The following is a 20,547-nucleotide window of genomic DNA, read 5'->3' as shown; positions in this document are numbered from 1 at the left end:
CACAGCAGTAGCAGGTGCCTGGACAGCTTCCGTGAGCTCCCCAACCCAGCTGTCATCTCAGTGCTCTCCATCTCCGTGTGTGATCACAGGAATGAAATCCTGCCTTCGGATGTCGAAGCAACAAGTAAATAACGCATCCCCCTTTTGTCTCTAATTTGTGCAGTTCAGAGCACCTCATTTTTGTATGTCTTTGGATGGCATCCTTGAAATGAAATGTCTTTTTGGATGTTGCTTTATGATCATCGCTCGGGGATTAATCTCTAGGCTACAAGGTTGCTAGGCGGGTTGCTAGGTAACTGCTGCTGGGAGAAAGGATTCTGCAAGACTCTGCCACACAGGGATGGCTGGATGAGTCACCCAGCGGCGGCCAAAAGTCTAGGCTTCCGAGGAGGTTAGAGTCAATGAGGAAAGCAGTCATTTAATTAATTGGAGGTGTATTTACAGCGAGAATAAACGTGGGCAGAAAAGTGTCTTAAAGGAACTAAACCTAAACATTTTTTAAATTGTGCTTCTCACTTGCCCATGCAAGAGCAGCGTGTCAGGGTGCTGCTGGGGGGCTTCCTGACACCCACCTTCCCATCTTGGAAGATGGAGGGGCCATAATTAGGCAGGTGAAAGGGAAGTTCCATCAGGGCTTGCTCCAGTCCTCTGTGCTTTGTGGCAACCGTGAAGAGCTGTGGACACTTGGGGACCTGTGCACCCTCTCTTTGCCTGTGACTTAGAAGCCCGGGCAATCAAACCACACCCCTCACCTGGTGCCATGTTGCCTTTGGGGCCTTAAGAGATTCCCAGGTCGGCCTTGCACAGAACGGCTTTCACAGTCAGCACAGAGAACACTGGGAGAGAGTCTTAGGAGAGCCCCCGTTTGTCTGAATGGTCCTCATAGCTGAGTCAGCACTCCATGGGGGTGTCCCTTTTCACAAATGACCCCGTGGGTGGTTGTATCCTTTTCTCACATCCTTAATGACCTTGAGTTTCCTGTGCGCCCGTCTGTTTTCCACACTCTCCAGTCATTCCCTGGTGCATTTCAAGATGCATCTGTTAAATATTTATGAACAGTGATACCGTTTCCTTGGCGTTCAGCAGTGGGGGGCGGCCATGCGATGGTGGGGGGGTCATTGTGCGGCGGTGGTACTGGAGACCCTGGAAGCATGTTTGGACACCCTGGCAACCTTCAGCTGTGCCGAGCAGCCTGCGGTGGCCGAGCTCACGGGTGCCCGGTCCTGCTGTAGAGCGGGGACTTCATCCAGAATTGGGTGATAAGTGGGTGGAGTCATCCCAGGATGTTTGTGTCTATGCGTTCACTTTTGTGTGGGTTACTTAAAATATTTAATGCTGTAAATGCTGGAAGACATCAAGATTCATCTTCTTTTTCCAATTTTCTCCCCGCTACATTACTCAGCAGAAATGCTCCTTCCCTCTCCCCTCCCTGGGGGTGGGAGGACAGAGACAGCCCAGCGCGAACCGCCAGCATCGACCTGGCCATTGTGGCGCGCATCTGCAGAGCAGTGTTTGCTTTGCTCTGAACAGTAGTCTCTGGAGGATGGCTTTGCCGTCCTGATTTTGTAGGTAGGGAATTAAGGCCAGAAAGTTTAAGGAATGCGACCAAAGTCACCCACCTAATGAGGGGTGGAAGTGGGATTCAGACCCACAATCCATCTGACACGCCAAAGCCCACCACGCTCTGTCCTCTGTGCCAGTGGGACTCATGGGGTGATTCTTCCCTGTGGCAGATGTCCTGGTGCCCCCGATCCCCAGCTGGACAGTGGCCCCAGGAGGCCCCCAGCAGGAGAGGAGCAGATGGGAACACAGTGAATTCAGATACTGGGGTTTTTACTCTTTCCTCCCTCATGGTGAGTATTCAGAGAACCAGCACAGGGACAGTGCTGTGTCAGCTAAGTGACCAGGTAATTCATGGTCCACACCGGAACACTTTTGTGAATGACAGTGGACAGAACAGGTGGGAAGCCAGGCAGTAAACATCAACCTAGGCTGTCCAAGCATCTGGGATGCACGGTTCCTCCATATATACTCGTTATAAGCTTCACCCATATCCTAATTGCTGTCTGTTCCTGGCCGTGCTTTCCAGAAAACACTTCAGCAGCTGGTGACACTCTCAGCCTCCTGCCTCCGTCCTCTGGCCCAGTTTTGAAAACATTGTGGTAGAATATATATATAATATAAAACTTACCATCTTAAAGTGTACAATTCAGTGCCACTTAATACACTCACCATGTTGTCCACCCATTATCACTGTCTAGTTCCAGAACATTTCCATCACCCCAAGCGGAGATTCTGTACCCACTATGCAGTCACTCCTCCCATTCCCCCTCCCCCAGCCCCTGGCAACCACTAATCTGTTGTCTGTCCCTGTGGATTTACCTACTCTGGACATGTCATATAAATGGCATCATATAAAATGTGACCTTTTATGTGTGGCTTCTTTCACTTAGCATGATGTTTTCAAGGCTCACCCTTGTGTGTCAGAATTTCCTTCCTTTTTAAGGCTGAGCAGTATTCCGCTGTCTGGAAAGACCACCTTTTGCTTATCCATTCATCCGTTGATGGACACCTGGGCTGCTTCCACCTTTTGACTGTTGTGAATAGTGCTTCTGTGAATATTCATCTGTAGGTTTTTGTTTGAGCACCTGTTTGCAATTCTTCTGGGTATATATATACCCAGGAGTAGAATTGCTGGTACATGTGATAATTTCATATTTAATGAATTGTGGAACCTGCACACTGTTTCCTATAGCAGCTGCACTATTTTACATTCCCATCAGCAAAGTACAAGTTCTAATTTTCCCATAGCCTCACCAACATTTATTATTATTGTTATTTTTATTATAGCCATACCAGTGAGTGCGATGTGGTATCTCATGGTGGTTTTGATTTGCATTACCCTAATGGCTAATGATATTGAGAATCTTCTCATGTGCCTGTTGGCCATTTGTACATCTTCTTCACAGAGATGTCTATTCAAGTCCTTTCCCAGTTTTTAATTGTTTTTTTTTTTGTCTTTTTCCTGTTGAGTTGATTTGCAAGTATTTTCCACCATGCTGTGGGTTCTCTTTTCACTTCCTTGCTTGTTTCTTTGATGCACACAATTTTTAAATTTTGGTGAAGTACAATTTATTTTTTCTTCTGTTGCTTGTACTTTTGGTGTCATATCTATGACACCATTGTCAAATCCAAGGTCATGAAGATTTACTCCTCTGTTTTCTTCTGAGAGCTTTATGGCTTAGCTTTTATATTCAGGTCTTTGATCCATTTTGAGTTAATTTTTTGTATATGGCGTGAGGTAAGGTAAGGGTCCAATTTCATTCTTTTGCATGTGGAAATCCAATTGTCCCAACACCATTTGTTGAAGAGGGTGTTCTTGGTCCATTGAATGGTCTTGGCACCCTTATTAAAAATCAGTTGACCATGGACACATAGTTTTATTTCTAGACTCTCAGTTCTATCCCACCGATTTATATACCTGTTATTATGCTGTTGCCATGCTGTTTTGATTACTATAGCTTTGTAGTAAGTTTTGAAATTGGGAAGGGTGAATCCTCCAACTTTGTTCTTGTTTTCAAGATTGTTTTGGCTCTTTGAGATCCCTTGCAATTTCCATTTCTGCAAAAAAAAAAGCCATTGGGATTTTGATAGAGATTGCGTTAGATCTGTAGATCAGTTTGGGAAGTATTCCCATCTTAACAATAGTAAGTCTTCCAGTCCACAAACACAGGGTATCTTTCCATTTATTAAGGTCCTCTTTAATTTCCTTCAGCAATGCTTTATAGTTTTCAGTGTACAAGTTCCTTTACCTTTTAATGTAGGTAGTAAACTACAGAGATATCAGTAGTGCCTGTGACTTTGTTACCAATGCAAATCACAGGTGTTTGTATATCACACTGCAGTTGTTGCCAAGATCTTGGGAGAGGGTTTACGTTCATTGTTCATTTGAAATCACAGTATTTATAACATTTTGTTTAGTGAATTAATTAGGAAGCACATACATATTGTATTACAAATTTCTATTTTTGCAATATTTTGATAACAGTATTGCGATATAATTGGTTTTCTTTGCAAGTCTGCATATAGTATTTTATGTATTTCGCACATCATTCTGAGATGGATTCGTGCTTCACCAGCTGAGCACGCATGAGCGTGGTGGAACCCTGACCCAGGCTGTTCCCCACCCTGCTGCTGCAGTGCACTAGCCCCTAAAGCCTGCAGCAGTGGAATCTGGGCCACCAAGGGCCACCATGAGGCATACTCCAGAGGACACAGCAATGCGTACAAATTCCTGTCCATTGGCTATAATTTCATCCCACTGTCTCCTACTTTACAGCTTTTATTGATAGCTTCAAAAAAGTGTTATAAATTTGGGGATGATGTAGACTCTGCTCTAATACACACACACATGTAAATCAGTGGCAAACATCTGTCCTTCAGATAATTGCTCAGTGCTGTAAGAAATGCTAGTTTGTCACAAAGGGGCAGTTGCCCCCTGGGATCCTGCAATGTGCAGCCCCTGTTTTGGGCTCCAGCTCCTTGCTGTGGCAGACAGGCTCCTTTGTCACTGGCTTGTGTCCCCTCTTCTGCAGGACACGCAATGCTGCAGCCACACTCAAACACACCATGTTTTTTGACGCCTCAGGCCTTCTGCAGAGTTTCTCCTGTTAGGCTCCCTTCTCCCTCGCATCCCTCCTTTAGGACTGGGACACCCCCTCCCAGAAGCCTTTCTAAGCAAAGTGGGGGTCTCTCCTCTGTGTTCCTGCCTTTCCTTTAGCAGTTCTTGCCCTGCGTTGTGATGAGTGAACACAAGGGTGATGTCGCAGGACAGGACAGCTCAGGACCACTCAGCTGACTCCCAAGATGGACACTCCAAGGGAGCCCACTGTCACATCACCTGAGAATACCCACTGGCCACTTCGGGATTCCATAAGGTGGAAGAAGGCAGGGCCTTCTGGGCAGGAGGCGCTTTGGCCTTCATGGGTGCCTTCCTCCATAAAAAGAAAAGAAAATGATGACTGACTTGGTCTAAAGATGAATATAGTCCAGGCTGGGTTCCTTATTATATACTCTTATTATATTGTTTTTGAAACAAAATTAAAATCAAAACATTTTTGTGGGTCCCTTCAAGCACAGTGGGCCCAGGCACTGTGCCTCCCATGCCTAAGAGAGCCTTGAGCCCTGGGAGAAAGGCCCTGCTTCTGAGGAATACCTTTCTCCCAATCAAGGGAGTCCCCAGCCTCCGAGCCCACAGCCCCACCCTGGAGAGGACAGGTTGGGGGTCAGGCACTATCTGTCAACCGCGGGCTCTCCAGGCCTCCTCCAGGGGCCCCTGAGAAAGAGCCGCCCTGAGTCCGCCTCCTTCGTATGCAAGACCATTTGGTTACACTCCTGCAAACTGGATTTATGGTCTGTTCGATGTGCAGGTGTTATTCTGGGTTGGCTCCAGGCACCCAGGGCTTGCTCAGTAAGTGCTCCTGGGAAGATGGGTTATCTGCCAACTGGATTCATTCATTCCTCTGTGAACATTCGGGGGCATCTCCTCTGTGCTGGATCTGGGAGTCACAGCCCTCCCTCAGGGGCTCTGTCCATCGGGGGATGGACTTGAAAGGAGATGGATGACTTTCCTGGGGCTGCTGTAACAAATTACCACTAGCACAGTGGCTTAAGACAGCCCACAGGAATTCTGTCACAGCTCTGGAAGTCAGAAGTCCTAAATCAGTTTCACTGGGCCAAAAGCGAGGGGTCTGCAGGGTCCTGCTGTGTCCGAGGCTCTAGGGGAGAGTCGCTTCCTTGCCTTTCCTGTCTTTAGAGCTGCATTCCTTGACCGTGGCCCTTTCTCCGTCTTCAGATCCCAATGGCGCAGCATCTTCAAGTCTCCCTTTACTCCATCCTACGTCACCTTCTCCTCTAGCAGAATCTCCTTCCTCCTCCCTCTTGCGAGGACACCTGTGATTACATTTGGGGCTTGCCCAGATAATCCAGGATAATCTCCCCATCTCAAGAGCTATGACTTAATCACACCTGTGGAGTCCCTTATCACATAAGGTTCCAGGAATCAGGACCGGGGTATTTTGGGGGGCCATTCAGTCAACCGTAGCTTGACTTGGGCCAGTCATTTACATGCCCGAGCCTCAGTCTCCCCATTTGTAAAATGTAGTCAGTAATACTGCCTCGCAGGTGCCATCACAGGATACAGGCTTTACTTAAACTGCCCACCATAGTGCAGAGCATGGCAGAGCCTCCGGAGCTACTGCTGAGAGTACTATGTTGTTGTGAGAGTGCAAAGTCTGGGTCGGCAGCTCAGCAGCACCCAGGCTGCAGAAATTCTGCTCAGAAGTGGAATCCTCTGTTTGTCCCCACGGCTCCAGCTTGGGCTGCGCATGGGAAGCATCTGGGGACTTTTAAACAATACCGATGTCTGGGTCCCACCTCTGCTATTCCACCGTCACTGCTCTAGCAGGGTCTGGACATTGCGATCTTTAGAAGTTCCCATGATTCTCAGCTGAGCCCCTGTTTTGTGCCCAGGTTGGGGTCATTGGGAATGACTGCTGCTTCTCTGCTTGTGTGGGACCCTGGGGTCTTAGGACTACCTGGGTGTCCTGTTGGTCAACGTGAAGGTGCTGCCTCTTTGGTGACTAGACTGGCCGGCCCATGAGCGTCTTCTCTGCTGGGTGGCTGCAGTGTTGTGCTAGAATTGCATTTTATCGAGGGCTCGCTGCTTCCCCCTGTGTACCCAGCAGGGGGTCTCCACTGCAATGCAGGTGCTGGGCTGGCAGCCCCCATGTGTGGTCAAGCAGGCCGGGAACCCGGGGCTGTCTCAGTCTTAGACCCAGGCTAGTTTGTCTCTTGACCAAAGTATTTTCCAGTTGGGCTCTCCAGGATGTCATGGTGTGTCATTGCAGAGAAGGCATAAAGGACACTCCGTGGGCCTGGGAAACACATGTGTCTGAATCAGTAATTTCACCCCTTGTTATGGGATCTTCCTAATTATCTTGTGGGGGGATGAAGGAGGTTTATGAAAATCTCCAAACTGGGACAAACTTTTATTCCCTTAAATAGGAAAAAAAGATGGTGCCTGCATGTGCAATTGGTGTTCAGAGAGAGGCTGGGGTGTTCCAGAGCCTTCCTGGAGGCAGTGGGCCTGGCCAGGGTTTCGAGGGGCTGGGAGAAGCAAAGGCAGCTCTGTCCTCCTGGGGAACAGGGATAATGGCGGGGAGGGAACGTCTTTGGGGCAGTGAGCCCCTGATGTCACTCTGGTGTTAGGGCTGCGTTAGTTCCCCGTCTGCTGTAACACAGCACCACAAACTGGGGCTTAGAACAACAGAAATTTCCTCTCCCAGCCCTGGAGGCCAGAAGTCCGAAATCAGGGTGGGTGTCGGTGGGCCGCACTCCCTCTGAAACCGCTGGGAGGGTCCTTCCTGCCTCGTCCTGGTTTCCGGGAGTTGCTGGGGATCTTTGGTGCCGCCTGGCCTGCAGCTGCCACCCTCCAGTCTTCCCTCTTCACGTGGCATCCCCCATGTGCGTGTCTTGTGTCCAACTGTCCCCCCCTTTTTAAATAAGGACATCACTCAGATTGGATTAGGGCCCAATCTAATGACCTCATCTTAACTTGATTAAATCTGCAAAGATCTTATTTCCAAATAAGGTCACATTCACAGGTACTGGGAGCTAGACTTTGACATATTTTTTGAGGGGGACACAATTCAACCCCTAACAGAGGCCTGGCATGTGGGGCTGCCCGCAGTGTCTTGTCATGCTCTTGATAAACATGTAAGGGCGCGAGGCACTGTCCTCCACTTCAGAGACAAGGTATGGGCCAGGGAGGCCAGGTGACCTGCTCAAGCTCTTGCAGCTTACAGAGCCAGGATTCAACTCTGAGCCAGTTGTGGGTCTTTCTGGAAAGGCCTGGGGCTCTCTCCTCTGGCCACGACAACTGCAGGGTGGTGCCGTGCCATGTAGTGAGTTTGCAGACCCCGAGGTCGAGGAGAGGCCAGCCCCCGGGTCTGCAGTGGCTTGAGAGCAGGAGAGAGGACGGGCCACCAGGGAAGGGCTTCGCCTGCCCACACTGCCTGCTGACACTCCGTGGATTCATTTCTTTGCCCTTCTCCTTTGGACGATTCCAAGGACTGTCATGTTCTCATTTCTCAGTTCTGTGAGCTCCTCCGCCTTTAGGCCCGGGAGTCCTGGATGAAAGGCCCAGGCCAGGTTCCAGAGGACACCCCCGAGGAAGTGGTTTCCCCACAGCCCTGCGGAGAAAGCTGGGGGTTATTTTTAAACCTAAACAGATGGGGTTCCATGAACCAAACTCTGATGTGGCTTCCAAATGGAAGGGACAAGCCTAATGGATGCCTCATCCCTCCAAGGACTTAGAGACTTCCAACAAGGCCTCTTCTGTGTGTGCTACGAACCTCTTCTCAGAATAAAATATAAAGGGTTACGAAGGAGGCCAGCGGTATGGAAGCCAGTCTCCCCACGGGCCACCTGCATGAGGCAGCCCTGCTGGTGTGGGCTGTGGAGAGAGGCAGGTGGCTGGGTTCCTAGTGGGATGGATCCAGGTGGCAGTGGCCTGGGACAGAGCAGCCAGCACAGAGCAGGCTGTGTGGCCTGGTTGAGAGCCCAGCTGTGCCACCTGCCAGCTGTGTGACCCTGGGCCAGCGAGGGAACGATGGTGGTGACCGTGTAGCCACAGGAGCAAGCACTTCTGCGGTGTTCAGCACGCCAGGCACCGGCCTCCACATCCTGGGACTGCACTGACTGCGTGGGCTTCGCAGCAGCCCTGGGGGTGGCACCTCACTGCCCACTTCCAGGCAGGGCCTGTGCTCCGACCCTGCCCACCAGCCTCTCCTGAGGGCCAGGCATTGTCAGGGCTGTGACTGTGGCTGACATGTTCTGCCTGGGCGCGGTCCTGCTGCTTCCCCCGGCTGCCGTGAGCTCCTCATTTCTCCTGCAAACTCCAGCTTCCTTCATCCCCAGGCTCCACACTCAGCTGCCGCAGGACCAGGTGGTTGTGTGCTCGCCCATGTGCCATAGCCACTGTTGGGACCTGGATGGTGCCATTCCCCATGGGCACTGTGGCCCTGGACAGCTGCCCTGGCTCTGTCCTCTGTGCCCTGTGTCAGGCACAGGCAGTGTAGGTTGTCCAGACAGACTGGCATTTCTCTGGCCCCTAGAGAGGGTGATGGCCCCGAGCAGGGCTGGTCGACTTGGAGGGGGGACAGTCCCAGTGAGAGGTCATGGAGGCTGGGTTGGGGTAGGAGCCACAGGAAGGGAAAGGGGGTGGGGACTTAGAGATGAGTAGGAAGGGTCTCCTCAGAGTGATGTGGAGAGTTCTTGCTGGCCGGGGGGTCTGAGGGGTCTTCCTCTGGGTGAGGCGGCACAGGAGACTTGTTCTAGCTGAGCTGTGGTGAGTGTGAGCTGGGGGAGAGGGGAGGGTTAGAGATGGGGACTCGGCAGCTAGCCGTGGTGTGGCAGGTGGATGGATGGCTGTGGGGGGTTGGGGAAGGGAGAGAGCAGCGGGCTGGGGTCACAGGAGTCTTGAGGCTGCCCCTGTCCTGCCCTGGAGAGTGTGGTGAGTGCCCAGAGGACCAGCTGAGTCTCGGGACACAGCGGCAGGACACTGACATATGTGCCCCTGGACGGCAGGCCCCAGTTGGGGGCGCAGCACCCCTGGGTAGGGCCAGACTGCTGGCCCTGTGATAAGGGTTCCCTGTAGCCAAGATGCAGGCTCAGGGACAATTCCAGACACTGGAAATGAAGAGCCCTGGGACATGGAGGCAGGGGACTAGCTGCAGTGACTATTAGGACTCTGCGGGCATTTGCAGCCTCACAGCAACTCACACGGATGTGGTGGAGTTATCGTCCCATGTCGTAAGCAAGGGGACTGCGGCTCAGGCTTCCAGAGTGGTGCTGCTGGTGAGCTGCAGAGCTGCAGGCGAACTCACGCCAGAGCACCCAGCTGGGGCGCCTGGGAGGGTAGGGAGGGAGCGAGCGGCCCTGTGCGTGTTCAGACCGTTTGTGGAGCCCTCGCCACGTGCTGGCACTAGTGCCTCGGTCCCCTCTCCACCTGTCCGGGGAGCCCCACAGCTATCCCTCCGTGTACCTGGGCTGGGGGAGGGCTACCTACACGCCCTTTTAGCCTCATGACATGCTCTTGCCCCTGCCAGGATCCCCGGCAGCTGGTGAGCACCTGGCAGGTCCCAGCCTCCAGCTGGGGCAGGGGCTGCCGCCGCCGTGCCAGCTGTCACACGCCATCCTGAGTTCACCTGTGAACAGTGGCCCGCTGGTCTGGGTGAAGAAAACTGATGCATGTAGTGCCCTGTCCTCGTGGATACGAACCAAGCGCACCGGGAACTGGGGGGAAGGGTGGAGCTGTCTCCTGCTCAGCTGGTCCCAGCGCAAGGGCAGGCTGGTGTTGTGTGGCACTGCATCCCAGCACCACACACCAGGGCTTGGGAGACACTGGTGGCACAGATGCCTCGCTCGTGGCTGAGGCACCAGCTCGGTGACAGGCGCAGTTGGAGCGGCAGTGGCCCCACTTCTCAGCCAGGTGCGCGAGTGAGCTGCCCGGCCAGCACTGAGACTTTGTCACGCCCGTGCCTCCAGCTCTCTACATGGGGCCTCGAATACCAAAAGTAATTAAAAATGAAGGTGACATATGGATATGGTGAAAAATTAAAATGTCACAAACACTTGTCCAGTGAAAAGTGATTCTCCTGACCTTCTGTCCCCAGCTGCCCCCACAGGCTGTGCCTCCTTGCAGTGACAGTCTCTGTGTGCACAGGTGCGTGTCTGTGCGTGTGCCTGTCTGTCTGCTGCCTCCCCAGCCACCCCTGATGGCCCCTGCCTCTGCCCACAGGTCTCCGTGCTGGTCCTGTTTGCCCTGGCCTTCCTCACCTGTGTCGTCTTCCTGGTCGTCTACAAGGTGTACAAGTATGACCGCGCATGCCCCGATGGGTTCGTCCTCAAGGTAAAGCTCCACCCCGCTGGCAACCCTGGGCCCTTTGCACCCTTCTCTCCCTTGAGCTCTTGGGCTCCTGCCGTCTCTCCAGCTGGCCCAGGGACAGGCACTGGAGCAGCAGTGCTCTGTAGCCGGTGACTGGAGGATCCTGCAGAAGGCCCAGCCTGGGGACAGGGCGGGCAGGCAGAGGGCACAGTGGGACCAGTAGGAAGGACACTCCTGGACTCACCCCCGGGAACTGGCCCCAGCAGTGTCAGGAGGGCCCTCTGGAAGGCAGGTCCAGCCAGGGGCTGTGTGGGATACGCCCAGGGTGACATTCCCCTCCCAGCGCGTTGCTCCAGGGAGGGAGGGGGAAAGGGCCAGTGGCCACATGAGAGAGAGAGGACACACTAGGGGAAGCTGAGGCCCAGACAGGAAGGCCGTGCCCAAGGCCTCACAGGGACTGGGGACCAGGGCGGGGGCTTGTAACCAGCCCTTGGGGCCACGGGTCCCTCCTCTGACTGCTCCAGTGGGGGAGCTGTGCTGGCGGCTGGGCTTTCTGCACCCATGGAAATGCTCACTTTGCTCATATGATGTCTTGTTCCCAAAAGCCCGCAGCGGCCCAGACGCTTACACGCAGGACAACAGGAGTAAGGAGAGGAAAGCAGAGGGCGGGCGGATAAGGCGGGGAGGAAGTGTGACGCGCCAGCCGTGGGCGCCGTCTCCTGCACCGTTGGTGCTGGTTCTGAACTCCCCAGATCCAGTGTGAAACGCCCACCTCCAGGATGTGGCACTGCTGAAAACCAAATAAGGCAATTTTTTCAAAAAGAACAGCCACCTGTTTTTGGTAGAAGCACATGCACATGCAAGCTGGGCTCGGCGACCGTCACTGGGTGGTTCGGGCTTGGCTTGTGTTTTTGCCAGTGTGAGGACGCAGAGCCTTCCACAGTGAGCAGGAAAGTGCAGTTGCCTTTCCCAGCCCAGGTCCCCTCACCCCATTCCACATCAGGCTTCTCTCCCTTCGGCTCCTCCTGCACTCGGTGCCGGTGCCAGTGCCGACAGGTGCTGGAACACAGCCTGGAGCCAGGCAGGCAGAGACCCTGCCTTGGTGAGGCGCCCTTCCATTCTAAAAGAAACGCGAGAAGTCGATTGTATACTAGTGAGGAGGCTCTAAACAGAAAAGAAGGCTCAGGGACTGGGCACGCGGCGTAGGGGGCTGCAGTTCTAGAAGGGTGGTGGGCCCTGTTGCACAGGCCAGTAGGGGACTGTGCAGGTCTGTGGGAGGTGACACAGCAGAGGGAAGACCCGTGCCTCACTCGTGTTTCTTCTGGCAAGTCCTTGTCCACGCCCTGGACTGGAGTTGGAAGAACTCAAGTCTGTCCGGAGGCTGAGACGACACCAGCCCTGGGGATTCAGAGTCCCCTGGTGTGGGTTGTTCTGCTGCTGCGTCTCATGGGACTTTGGCATTTTCCACTAGCATCAAATGGGGAGTGTCCTTTCTGGAGGGCAGATCTGGGAGAGCCAGGGAGCTGCTGCTCCACATCGGCTGCCCTTGGCTGAAGCTAGGAAAGGAGAGGTGGTCCCCCCATGTCTGTGTGTGCTCACAAGGGGCTGCTACACCAGGACTCATTGACGGTGCCCAGAAACCCTGTGTGGGAGATGCCATTAGGTCCCTGTTTTACCAACGGGAAAATGGAAAGAGGGGCTGTTCGTTTACTAAGTGTTCTAGGTGCTGGACAACATGTGGGGAGCAGGCACCCCACAGGAAGGGCTCCTGTTGAGCAGCGGCTCCTGCCAGCCAAGCTGAGGAGTGTCACGAGGGGATTAAAAGGCAGACCTGGGCTGGGGAGGACACTGGGTTTCCATTTCCACTTTCTTTTACAACCATGAAGTTACATGAATATTACAGAAAAGTTTTAAACGTGATGGGGAAGTGGCCCCCAATCCCACAACCTTTGTGTCCTGCCTTTATACCAGACGCTCTTCTCCACAGTGGAACTCCTGGGTGGCTCGCACTTAGCAGCACTGCTCGCGCACCAGGCTGTCCGCAACATCTCCTTAAATCCTCCTAGTCCTCCCAGCGCCACGTGAGGTGGGGCAGTTATCAGCTTCATTTCACAGGTGAGGGAATGGGGCGCAGAAAAGTTCAGGAACCTTCTCAAGCTCCACATCCAGGCCCAGCTGGGTCATATTTCTCCCGAGGCAGGCTGCATAGGTGACATGTGGCTCAGTGTTACATTTCTTTTATGTAGGGCTGAGATGGGGACGGGCAGGAGCGTCTCAGGGAGCCTTCCCCTCCCCATCTTCATTTCCACTGCAAAGCCTGTGCACCCTGCACGACTTGGCTCCCATGCCCCTCTGGGGAGCCTGCCTTAACCTGCTGGGGCCATGCTGCCCTCAGCTCCATGTGGTACCTCCCAGCACCGTTTTCTTGCAGCCACGTTCTGTGGGAGGCATTGGTAACACCATCTGTCCTTCTCACTGGGCTGGGCTCCTGGAGAGCAGGGATATTGCCCAGCCATCTCTGGATACCAGCTCTGGGCAGGGTCACGGCTCCACAGGTGCTGGCTGCATCAGAAGGTCTTACAGGGCTCCATGCTGGGCACCGTTGAGGCCCCCACACATTTCCTAAGGGATGGCAGGTGGAGGGGACAGAGTGGAAGGGAAGAGGCATTGCAGGCTGGAGGGGAGACCGGCCCACCTGCAGAGCTTCCCTGGCTGGCTGGGGAAGCCCGTGCTGCAAGCCTGGGTGGACTGTTTGCTTCTGAGAGTGCCAGGGGCTTCCCACACCCATGCTGGGATCAAGATGCCGATGATAAAAGGGCTGCACTTTGGCGGGGCCCTTCCGGTTTTTTGTCTTTTCAGTACACTGTGCAGCCTTGGGCTCATCCTGGCTGCTTAGCTGAGCTATCGTGCCCTGCCTTTAGTCCTCACAGCTGGCCAGTGGTGTGACTCATCAGCTCCATTGTAAAGACGGAGTCTGAGGCTCAGAGAGGATGGACAACTCAAGAATGTGGCTGGCACCAGGGCCTGGCTCCAAAGCTAAGTTCTCCCCATGTGCCACATGTGTCACAGCGCCCACCCTGAAATGCCAGACGAGGGCAGTGTCAATGATAAGCACATTCCATTTCTCTGTCCTTTCCCTTCTGAAAACAGCTCTTTCACTCAGAGGGCTTGCAGGCATTTCTGATCTTTACACTTCAGGGCTCAGTGGGCTGGTGAGGAGAACTGTTCTGCATGGGGCAGGGTGGTATCAGCCTACCCCAACATCTTCACTGAGCCAGTGAAAGTTGAGTCACTCACCTCTGAGGTGGGGAAATAGCCACAGCCCTGCAGCCCTGCAAGGAGTGGGGTGTGAGGATTTGCTGCAAGGGTCTCCTGACTGATAGATGTCTGCAAGATCCCAAGTGCTCCCCCATCCCCCCGTGTCTCATACCCCCATGCACCACCTTCCCTGAGCCCAGCAGTGATGACTTGGTGGCTCTGTGTGCCAGATGCTGAACCAGGCCCCACCACATCTGCTCCACGAAAGACCACACAAGGGAGGCGCCACCCTCCTGCCATGGAGGACGCCATGGCCTGCCACTTCCTGGCGTTGGAGCAGCCCAAGCTCGGATCTGCTGAGTGGAGTCCACGGCAAGGCCCATTTCCGTAGTGTCTCGTGGCCTGTGCTGCACCGTGTTCCTCTTGGTGGTCCTGCTGCCTGGCATGGAACCGGCCCAAGCTTGCATCTGAATCTGCTGGGCGCCCACCTACTAATGTCACCCTGACACTCCTTTTCCTTGACGCATGGGAGGAATTATCCAGATGGAGAGAGGGAGCTCATTCAGAAAGAACAGGATACCCCAGGTTATGCTCAGGCCTCTAGGTCTACTTAAACGAGAGTTTTTCTATGTCTAGAATCCCCACCTCTGTCACACACACACACTCACTCACTCTCAGCAAATTGCATGCTCTGCCCTGTGTCCCTTGCTTCTGATACCATGCAGCAGCCAGGTAGTGTCAAATGCATCTAGACTCAGAGGGTGATGTTACTGCCTGGGGCTCATGGCAGCTGCGGGTCCAAAGAGGACCTTGTGTATACTGTGGCCTCAGACTTGGCTCCAGCCACAGCTCTGAATGTCACTGGGCAGATGGGAGCCTTCACCTCTATAAAATGAGTGGTGGAATCCGGACCTCGTAGGGCACGGAGGGGTGAGCCTGCAGCGCGGGTGGACTGCAGAACCTCCTGCGAGTGACGGTGGTCAGCACTAGCTGGGAGGCCTATGTGTGCCAGGGCGGGGACATGATGAATGTCGGCTGGATTTCGGACAGCCCATGGTTGATTCTGGAAAAAGAATGGTTCCAACCCATCGTCCACTGGGTCGGAAAGATAAATGACAATTAGTGCAAGATCTTTAGTGAAGTAACCCTGTTGGCCTGTCACACACACACCCTCGGAGCTTACTGCAAGGCCTCTGTTTTCTGTCTTCTCATCTTAGGGGTGTGTGAAGTCATGATCAGCACCTACAGAGGGTGACACAACGTGGAGTGGTGGAGGACTGACTAGAGACCCAGTGTAGCGTTGTAGTTTCTGGGTCCCCTGTGTGGCCCTGGAAGAACGGCTTCACCTCTCTGGGTCTCACTTCCCCTAACTATAAAATGGGACAAATGGGACTCACCTCCCAGTGAGAGAATGTGTCTGAAAGCACTCTGCAAACTGTCAGCTACACGGAGCACATCAGGAGCAGGGCCACATGGATGGATGGCAGGCACCCAGCTCCTTTTCTCTCATGGCCAGGGAGGGGGCAGGCGGGCCTGGAACTGCAGCCTCAGGCCGCTCGGCAGGGATGCTCAACCTGCCTGTAGCTTTCAGAGGCTGAGAAAAACGTGAGTTCAGGCAAGGAGGAGGTTCTCCGAAGCCACTCCCTGGTTTGTCCTGGGCCAGGCTCTGACATCTCGGCTGCCTGCATCCACTGGAATGGCAGCCACCAGTGGCCTGAGGTACCCAGAGGCGTGGAATCCTCACAGAAAGATCCCAGCAGCGGGGTGTCCACTTAGCAAGGGTTTCTTGTTAAGTACCAGGAGTTGGTCAGTGCTTTTGCCTCTGCCACTGACCAGCAAGGTGGCCTTGGCCGAGATGCTGGGCTCAGTGGGGCTGAACCTCAGACTCATCAGGGAGATGTTGAAAAGACAGATGACTCAGCTCAGACATGTGGGGTGGGGGCATGACCGGAGAATCGGGAGTTTTAAAACTCTCCCCAGGTGACTGTGATGGGGGCTTAGGTCGGGGACCCCTGACTTAACTTCAGTCTTACTCTCCTCTCTGACAGAGAGACTCCTGGCATTGGTGTACTGCTTAGTTGCTTCAACAAGATGGAAGGTTTTAATTCTCTCACACTAAGTCCAAGGTGGAAACAGTGTGGGACCCATGAAGCCCCAATTCCCTGTCTCTTGCTGCTCTGCTGGCCCCAAAGTTTTTTCCTGTGGGTGGTCAGGCTGGCCAAGAAGGGGACGTGGAATAGTGGAGAGCAGGCAGCTTCCCTTCAAGGGCCCAACTAGAACCTGCTCCTGCTACATTGGCTCGAACCGCATTGGTCACATGGCCTCACCTGTCTACAAGGCAGGCTGGGAAATGTAGTCTTTACTTGGGGTGCCAAGTGTCAACTCTGGGGGAGGATGGGTATGGAAGACAATTAGCAATCTCTGCACACCTTTCTTGTGGGGTTGGTACAGGGCCTACAAGTACGTGAGCCCGCTGACCACATGCTCAGTTAGTGTTCCACCCATATCAGCTAGGTCGTGGGGCATGGGTTAGGTCAGCTCCTGTGACAAGCAGCCAGGCTTGCTGCAGGATCTTAACCTTTTTTGGTCTCCCTCCAAAATGTCCATACAACAGAAAATTTCACATTCAATCCTGGGGGCTTCCAAATATCTGGAACCCACCCTTGGCCTTCCCAGGGCTTGTGGCTTGCAGGTGACAGCTTCCTGGCACAGTGCTGCCACCTGTCTTGAGGCTCCTCAGTGGCCTCCGGCTGCTCTTTAGGTCACAGGGTCTACCTCATGACTCCCTCCAGGACCCTTAAGGCTAGCCGAGGCCTGGCTTCCTGAACCTGGAGCCTTTTTTTTTTGGCTGTGACCACTGGCTGGCCTTCAGTCTCCTGAAGTTCCCATGTCTTCCTGCCCAGGGCCTCCACTAACCTAGAATGCTTTCCTCTCCTCCCCTGGGACAGTCTCTGAGGAGCTAGCCCGAGGGATGCCTTTCTCACTCCCGTCCCTCCCTTCTTTGAATTGGTTGTTTCTGGACATGTCTAAGTTTCACTGTTTTCTAGCAGATTAAAGATAAATGACAACTAGTGCAAGATCTTTAGTGAAGTAAGCCCTGTTGGCCTGTCACACACATGCCCTTGGAGCACGAGCACCAGTCTGTCATGGCACTTGTTAAAAAGTCTATTCTGTTAGGAGTTCTTCAGGCTTCCACTTGGCTGTGAGCCAGGGGTGGGACCCCTGGGCACCATTGCACTCACTGTTTGTTCTTCCAAGCCCCGGGAAGGTGCTCAGTACGTACCTGTGGGTGTTAGTTGGAGACACACACTGGCATCCGTCCCTTCTGCACCCTGCATGGTCTCAGTGGCCTCTTGTCTTTCAGAACACCCAGTGCATTCCAGAAGGCTTGGAGAGCTACTATGCGGAGCAGGACTCCAGTGCCCGGGAGAAATTCTACACAGTCATAAACCACTACAACCTGGCCAAGCAGAGCATCACCCGCTCTGTATCGCCCTGGATGTCAGTGCTATCGGAAGAGAAGCTGTCCGAACAGGAGACGGAGGCAGCCGAGAAATCAGCTTAGCAAGATGGGCAAGTTCCTTATAATGTGTCACTTGAAAGTAACAAAGGGACTTTGAGGGACATTTCATTAAATATAATTATCAATAATTTAGCGGTTACTCATTTACGGTGCAGTTGCTTCTGTTTGCTAATGCTGCTTTGCATATAAAACTTGCTGCCGACTACCCATGGGCATAGACTCAAGTGCATATCAGCATTGCTTAAAGAGCTCCGACACCAATTTTCATGTTAAGGAATCTTAACTTAGCCCTTTTACTGGGATTTATTGGATGCTGTCAAAAAATAAATTTACACTGGATATGCCAGGGGTTTGGACTTCAGATAAATAATGCATTTTGTGGAACTGATTTTTTTAACCCACTCTGCTGTCTGTGAACCTTACTGCATAGCCATATCTAAAGTGATCTCTTGCTTTGCTAAGAGTGAACATACTTCACCTTTCTTCCCACCTGCCATCAGCTGGGAACAGTGCCACCTGCTAAGACACACTGTAGTGGGTGGAGAAGGGAGGAAGCAGCACACCTAGGAGCAGACACACCCACTCCCCTGCCATGTGCTAATTCCTAGGTGTGGGAGAGCGCTGCAACAAGGCATGCTCAGGGTGGGGACGGTGTATGTTCCCAGACTGTCTCTTGGTCCCCTCGGGCTCCGGCATCTTGATAAAGAGGGGTGCTGCTGGTAGAGACAGCGTGGTTCACTCCAGCATGTGTGGACTGGCCCAGCGAGGAAGGGAAGAGCTTGGTAAGAGATGACCCTCGAGGCTGGGAATCCGTCTCCCTGTAGGTGTCATCTGCTCTGTGATATGCTGAATAGGAAAGAAACCTTACTGGCCCTTTTGTTCACTTCTATTACTAATAAATTTGCACCAACAGCCCGGTTAGCAAGGTAGTTTTTTAAAAATTAGCTGGGTGGGACAAGTGAAAATGTAACTGCTGGTAAGCCAAGGATACTTTAATTTTTATTTTGTGAAACAGAAATAACTCCCTTGATGTAAGAAACAGGCAGGAAAGGCTGGTAGGGGCTGGTGTGGCGCCTTGCAAATATAGCTACTGACATTTCAATTCAGTCTTTGTAAGGAAATTGTTTCAGTTTGAATCTTGACATTAAAATTTATGTTTACGAAATTGACAGATAAGCTAAGTGTGTAAGACAATTAAATAGAAAGAAGATATCACAGATGTTTTCTTCCATGTTATTTGAATGTATTGTTTCTGGTGGACATGTCAAAAGTTTCACTGTTTTTAGTAGATCAGAAATAAACGGCAAATAGTGCAAGATCTGTTGCAAACAAGCATGGTGGTCACGGCCACCCCTGATATTGTTTCCTGAAATGGGCTTCCAAGACATAAAATAAATCTTACTATCAAGGGTGTTTGGAAACAAAGGCCATGACCTCAGCACAGTGGGTGTGCGGCACCAAGGCACGTGCTGTGAAGGATGCTGTGAAGCCGTGGGGCACACATCAGAGCAATAAATATGTGCCAAAACTCCTCTTGCACACCTCTGGATGGACAAAGGAAGCCCACGTAAGCACAGGACAGAGGGAAACCCCATTTGTATTTTCTAGTAGACATGTACTTTATTGACTGTAAATTCATTCACATGTAACTTCTAACATTTCACTCTGTGCAAATAAAGAACACAAGGATACCCGTGCAGCCCAATGGACTGTCTGTATGCACACGCGTTTCCAGGAGCACTGCGAACCGTCCCACGCCCACGGGGATGCTGGGAGGCTTTCTGCACGGATGTGGTCGAGATGTCTCAGGACCACATTACAGTTCAATTACATTACAGTTCAATTCAATTACAAATCGGTGTTCCTGTGTCTACTTCCTGGAGGGTCAGACACACGGGCACAAGAACAGCAGGCCCTGTTCTTCTATGGCCTGGACCCAGTGGCAGGAAACCAGGCCTCCCACGGCCCCTGCCTGCCCTGCCAGTAAAGTGTTGGGGCAGCAGTTCTCGGAGGAGTCAGGCCAGGTAGCCCCTTGCTGAGGGCCCCAGTCTGTCCTGTACTTCTTCCCTGACATGAGGGGGCAGGCGTCCACTGAATTTCTCAACTTAGACTCATCGACAATACATTAAGTGGTTGTGATCATATTTATTAGATTAGCAAAGCAAATGTGAGCTTTTCTATGACATAATGAGTCTGTGTATTGGTTGACTCAGGTAGACAAGAAGCCACAAGGAAACACAGAAGTAATCATTTGTTGGGAGACATTAATAATAGTGATTTTCCCCGAAGCTACCGGGATGGGAAAGGCCAGCGACTGCTTTGAGACCTGAGATGACCTGGGGAAGCCTGAGCCCTGATGTGCCCTCCCCTGGAGCCGTCCCTGCCACAGCAGCTTCAGGGTTAGGTGCAGTTAATACCTATGTCTCCTCGTTCAATCTGTTTTGCCTTATGATTACAACACAGGTCACTTTCAATCTGCGTTCACTGTTTCCTTTTTCATCTGCTAAATAGGTTTAAAACCACTGGTTTGGGTATCCCTCTTGTGGGAGTACATGTGTCTGTCTCAATCCCCTCTCCCCTCAGTGGCTCTGTGATAAGATCTGGTCATAACCACGCTCCAGCACCAGAGACACATGATGGCACATGGTTTGTCAGAAGCGCCCGTGCAGATTCCCGGACTGGGCACCCACTGCCCACTGCCGGCAGAGCCACCTGCGCCAGGCTAGCTGTCGTACCAGTCGAGGAAGAGCAAGGAGAAGGAGCACATCACCAGGAAGAAGAGGATCCACACACGGAAGCCTGCATTGTTTTTAATGGC

At 52.8% G+C, this 20,547-nt stretch overlaps 2 protein-coding genes across 2 annotated transcripts in view; one reads left to right on the top strand and one right to left on the bottom strand.

The window, feature by feature from the left end:
- LOC103585836 (neuron-specific protein family member 1) overlaps positions 1 to 19,420 on the top strand; it is a 27,176-nt gene extending 7,756 nt beyond the window's left edge. Inside the window, exons 3-4 of the mRNA XM_008566925.1 lie at positions 10,862 to 10,972; positions 17,571 to 19,420. Of these exons, the coding sequence (XP_008565147.1) occupies positions 10,862 to 10,972; positions 17,571 to 17,771 (312 nt within the window). The 3' untranslated portion in view covers positions 17,772 to 19,420. The remainder of the gene's footprint in view (positions 1 to 10,861; positions 10,973 to 17,570) is intronic.
- Positions 19,330 to 20,547, bottom strand: part of STX18 (syntaxin 18) — a 119,941-nt gene continuing 118,723 nt past the window's right edge. Inside the window, exon 11 of the mRNA XM_008566926.1 lies at positions 19,330 to 20,547. Coding sequence (XP_008565148.1) covers positions 20,452 to 20,547 — 96 coding nt within the window. The 3' untranslated portion in view covers positions 19,330 to 20,451.

This window comes from Galeopterus variegatus, unplaced genomic scaffold, assembly GCF_000696425.1.
Source record: "Galeopterus variegatus unplaced genomic scaffold, G_variegatus-3.0.2 Scaffold278, whole genome shotgun sequence".
NCBI classification, from domain to species: Eukaryota; Metazoa; Chordata; class Mammalia; order Dermoptera; family Cynocephalidae; genus Galeopterus; species Galeopterus variegatus.
The sequence above is the reverse complement of the archived record's forward strand: the minus strand, read 5'-3'. Positions and strand labels throughout refer to the sequence as shown.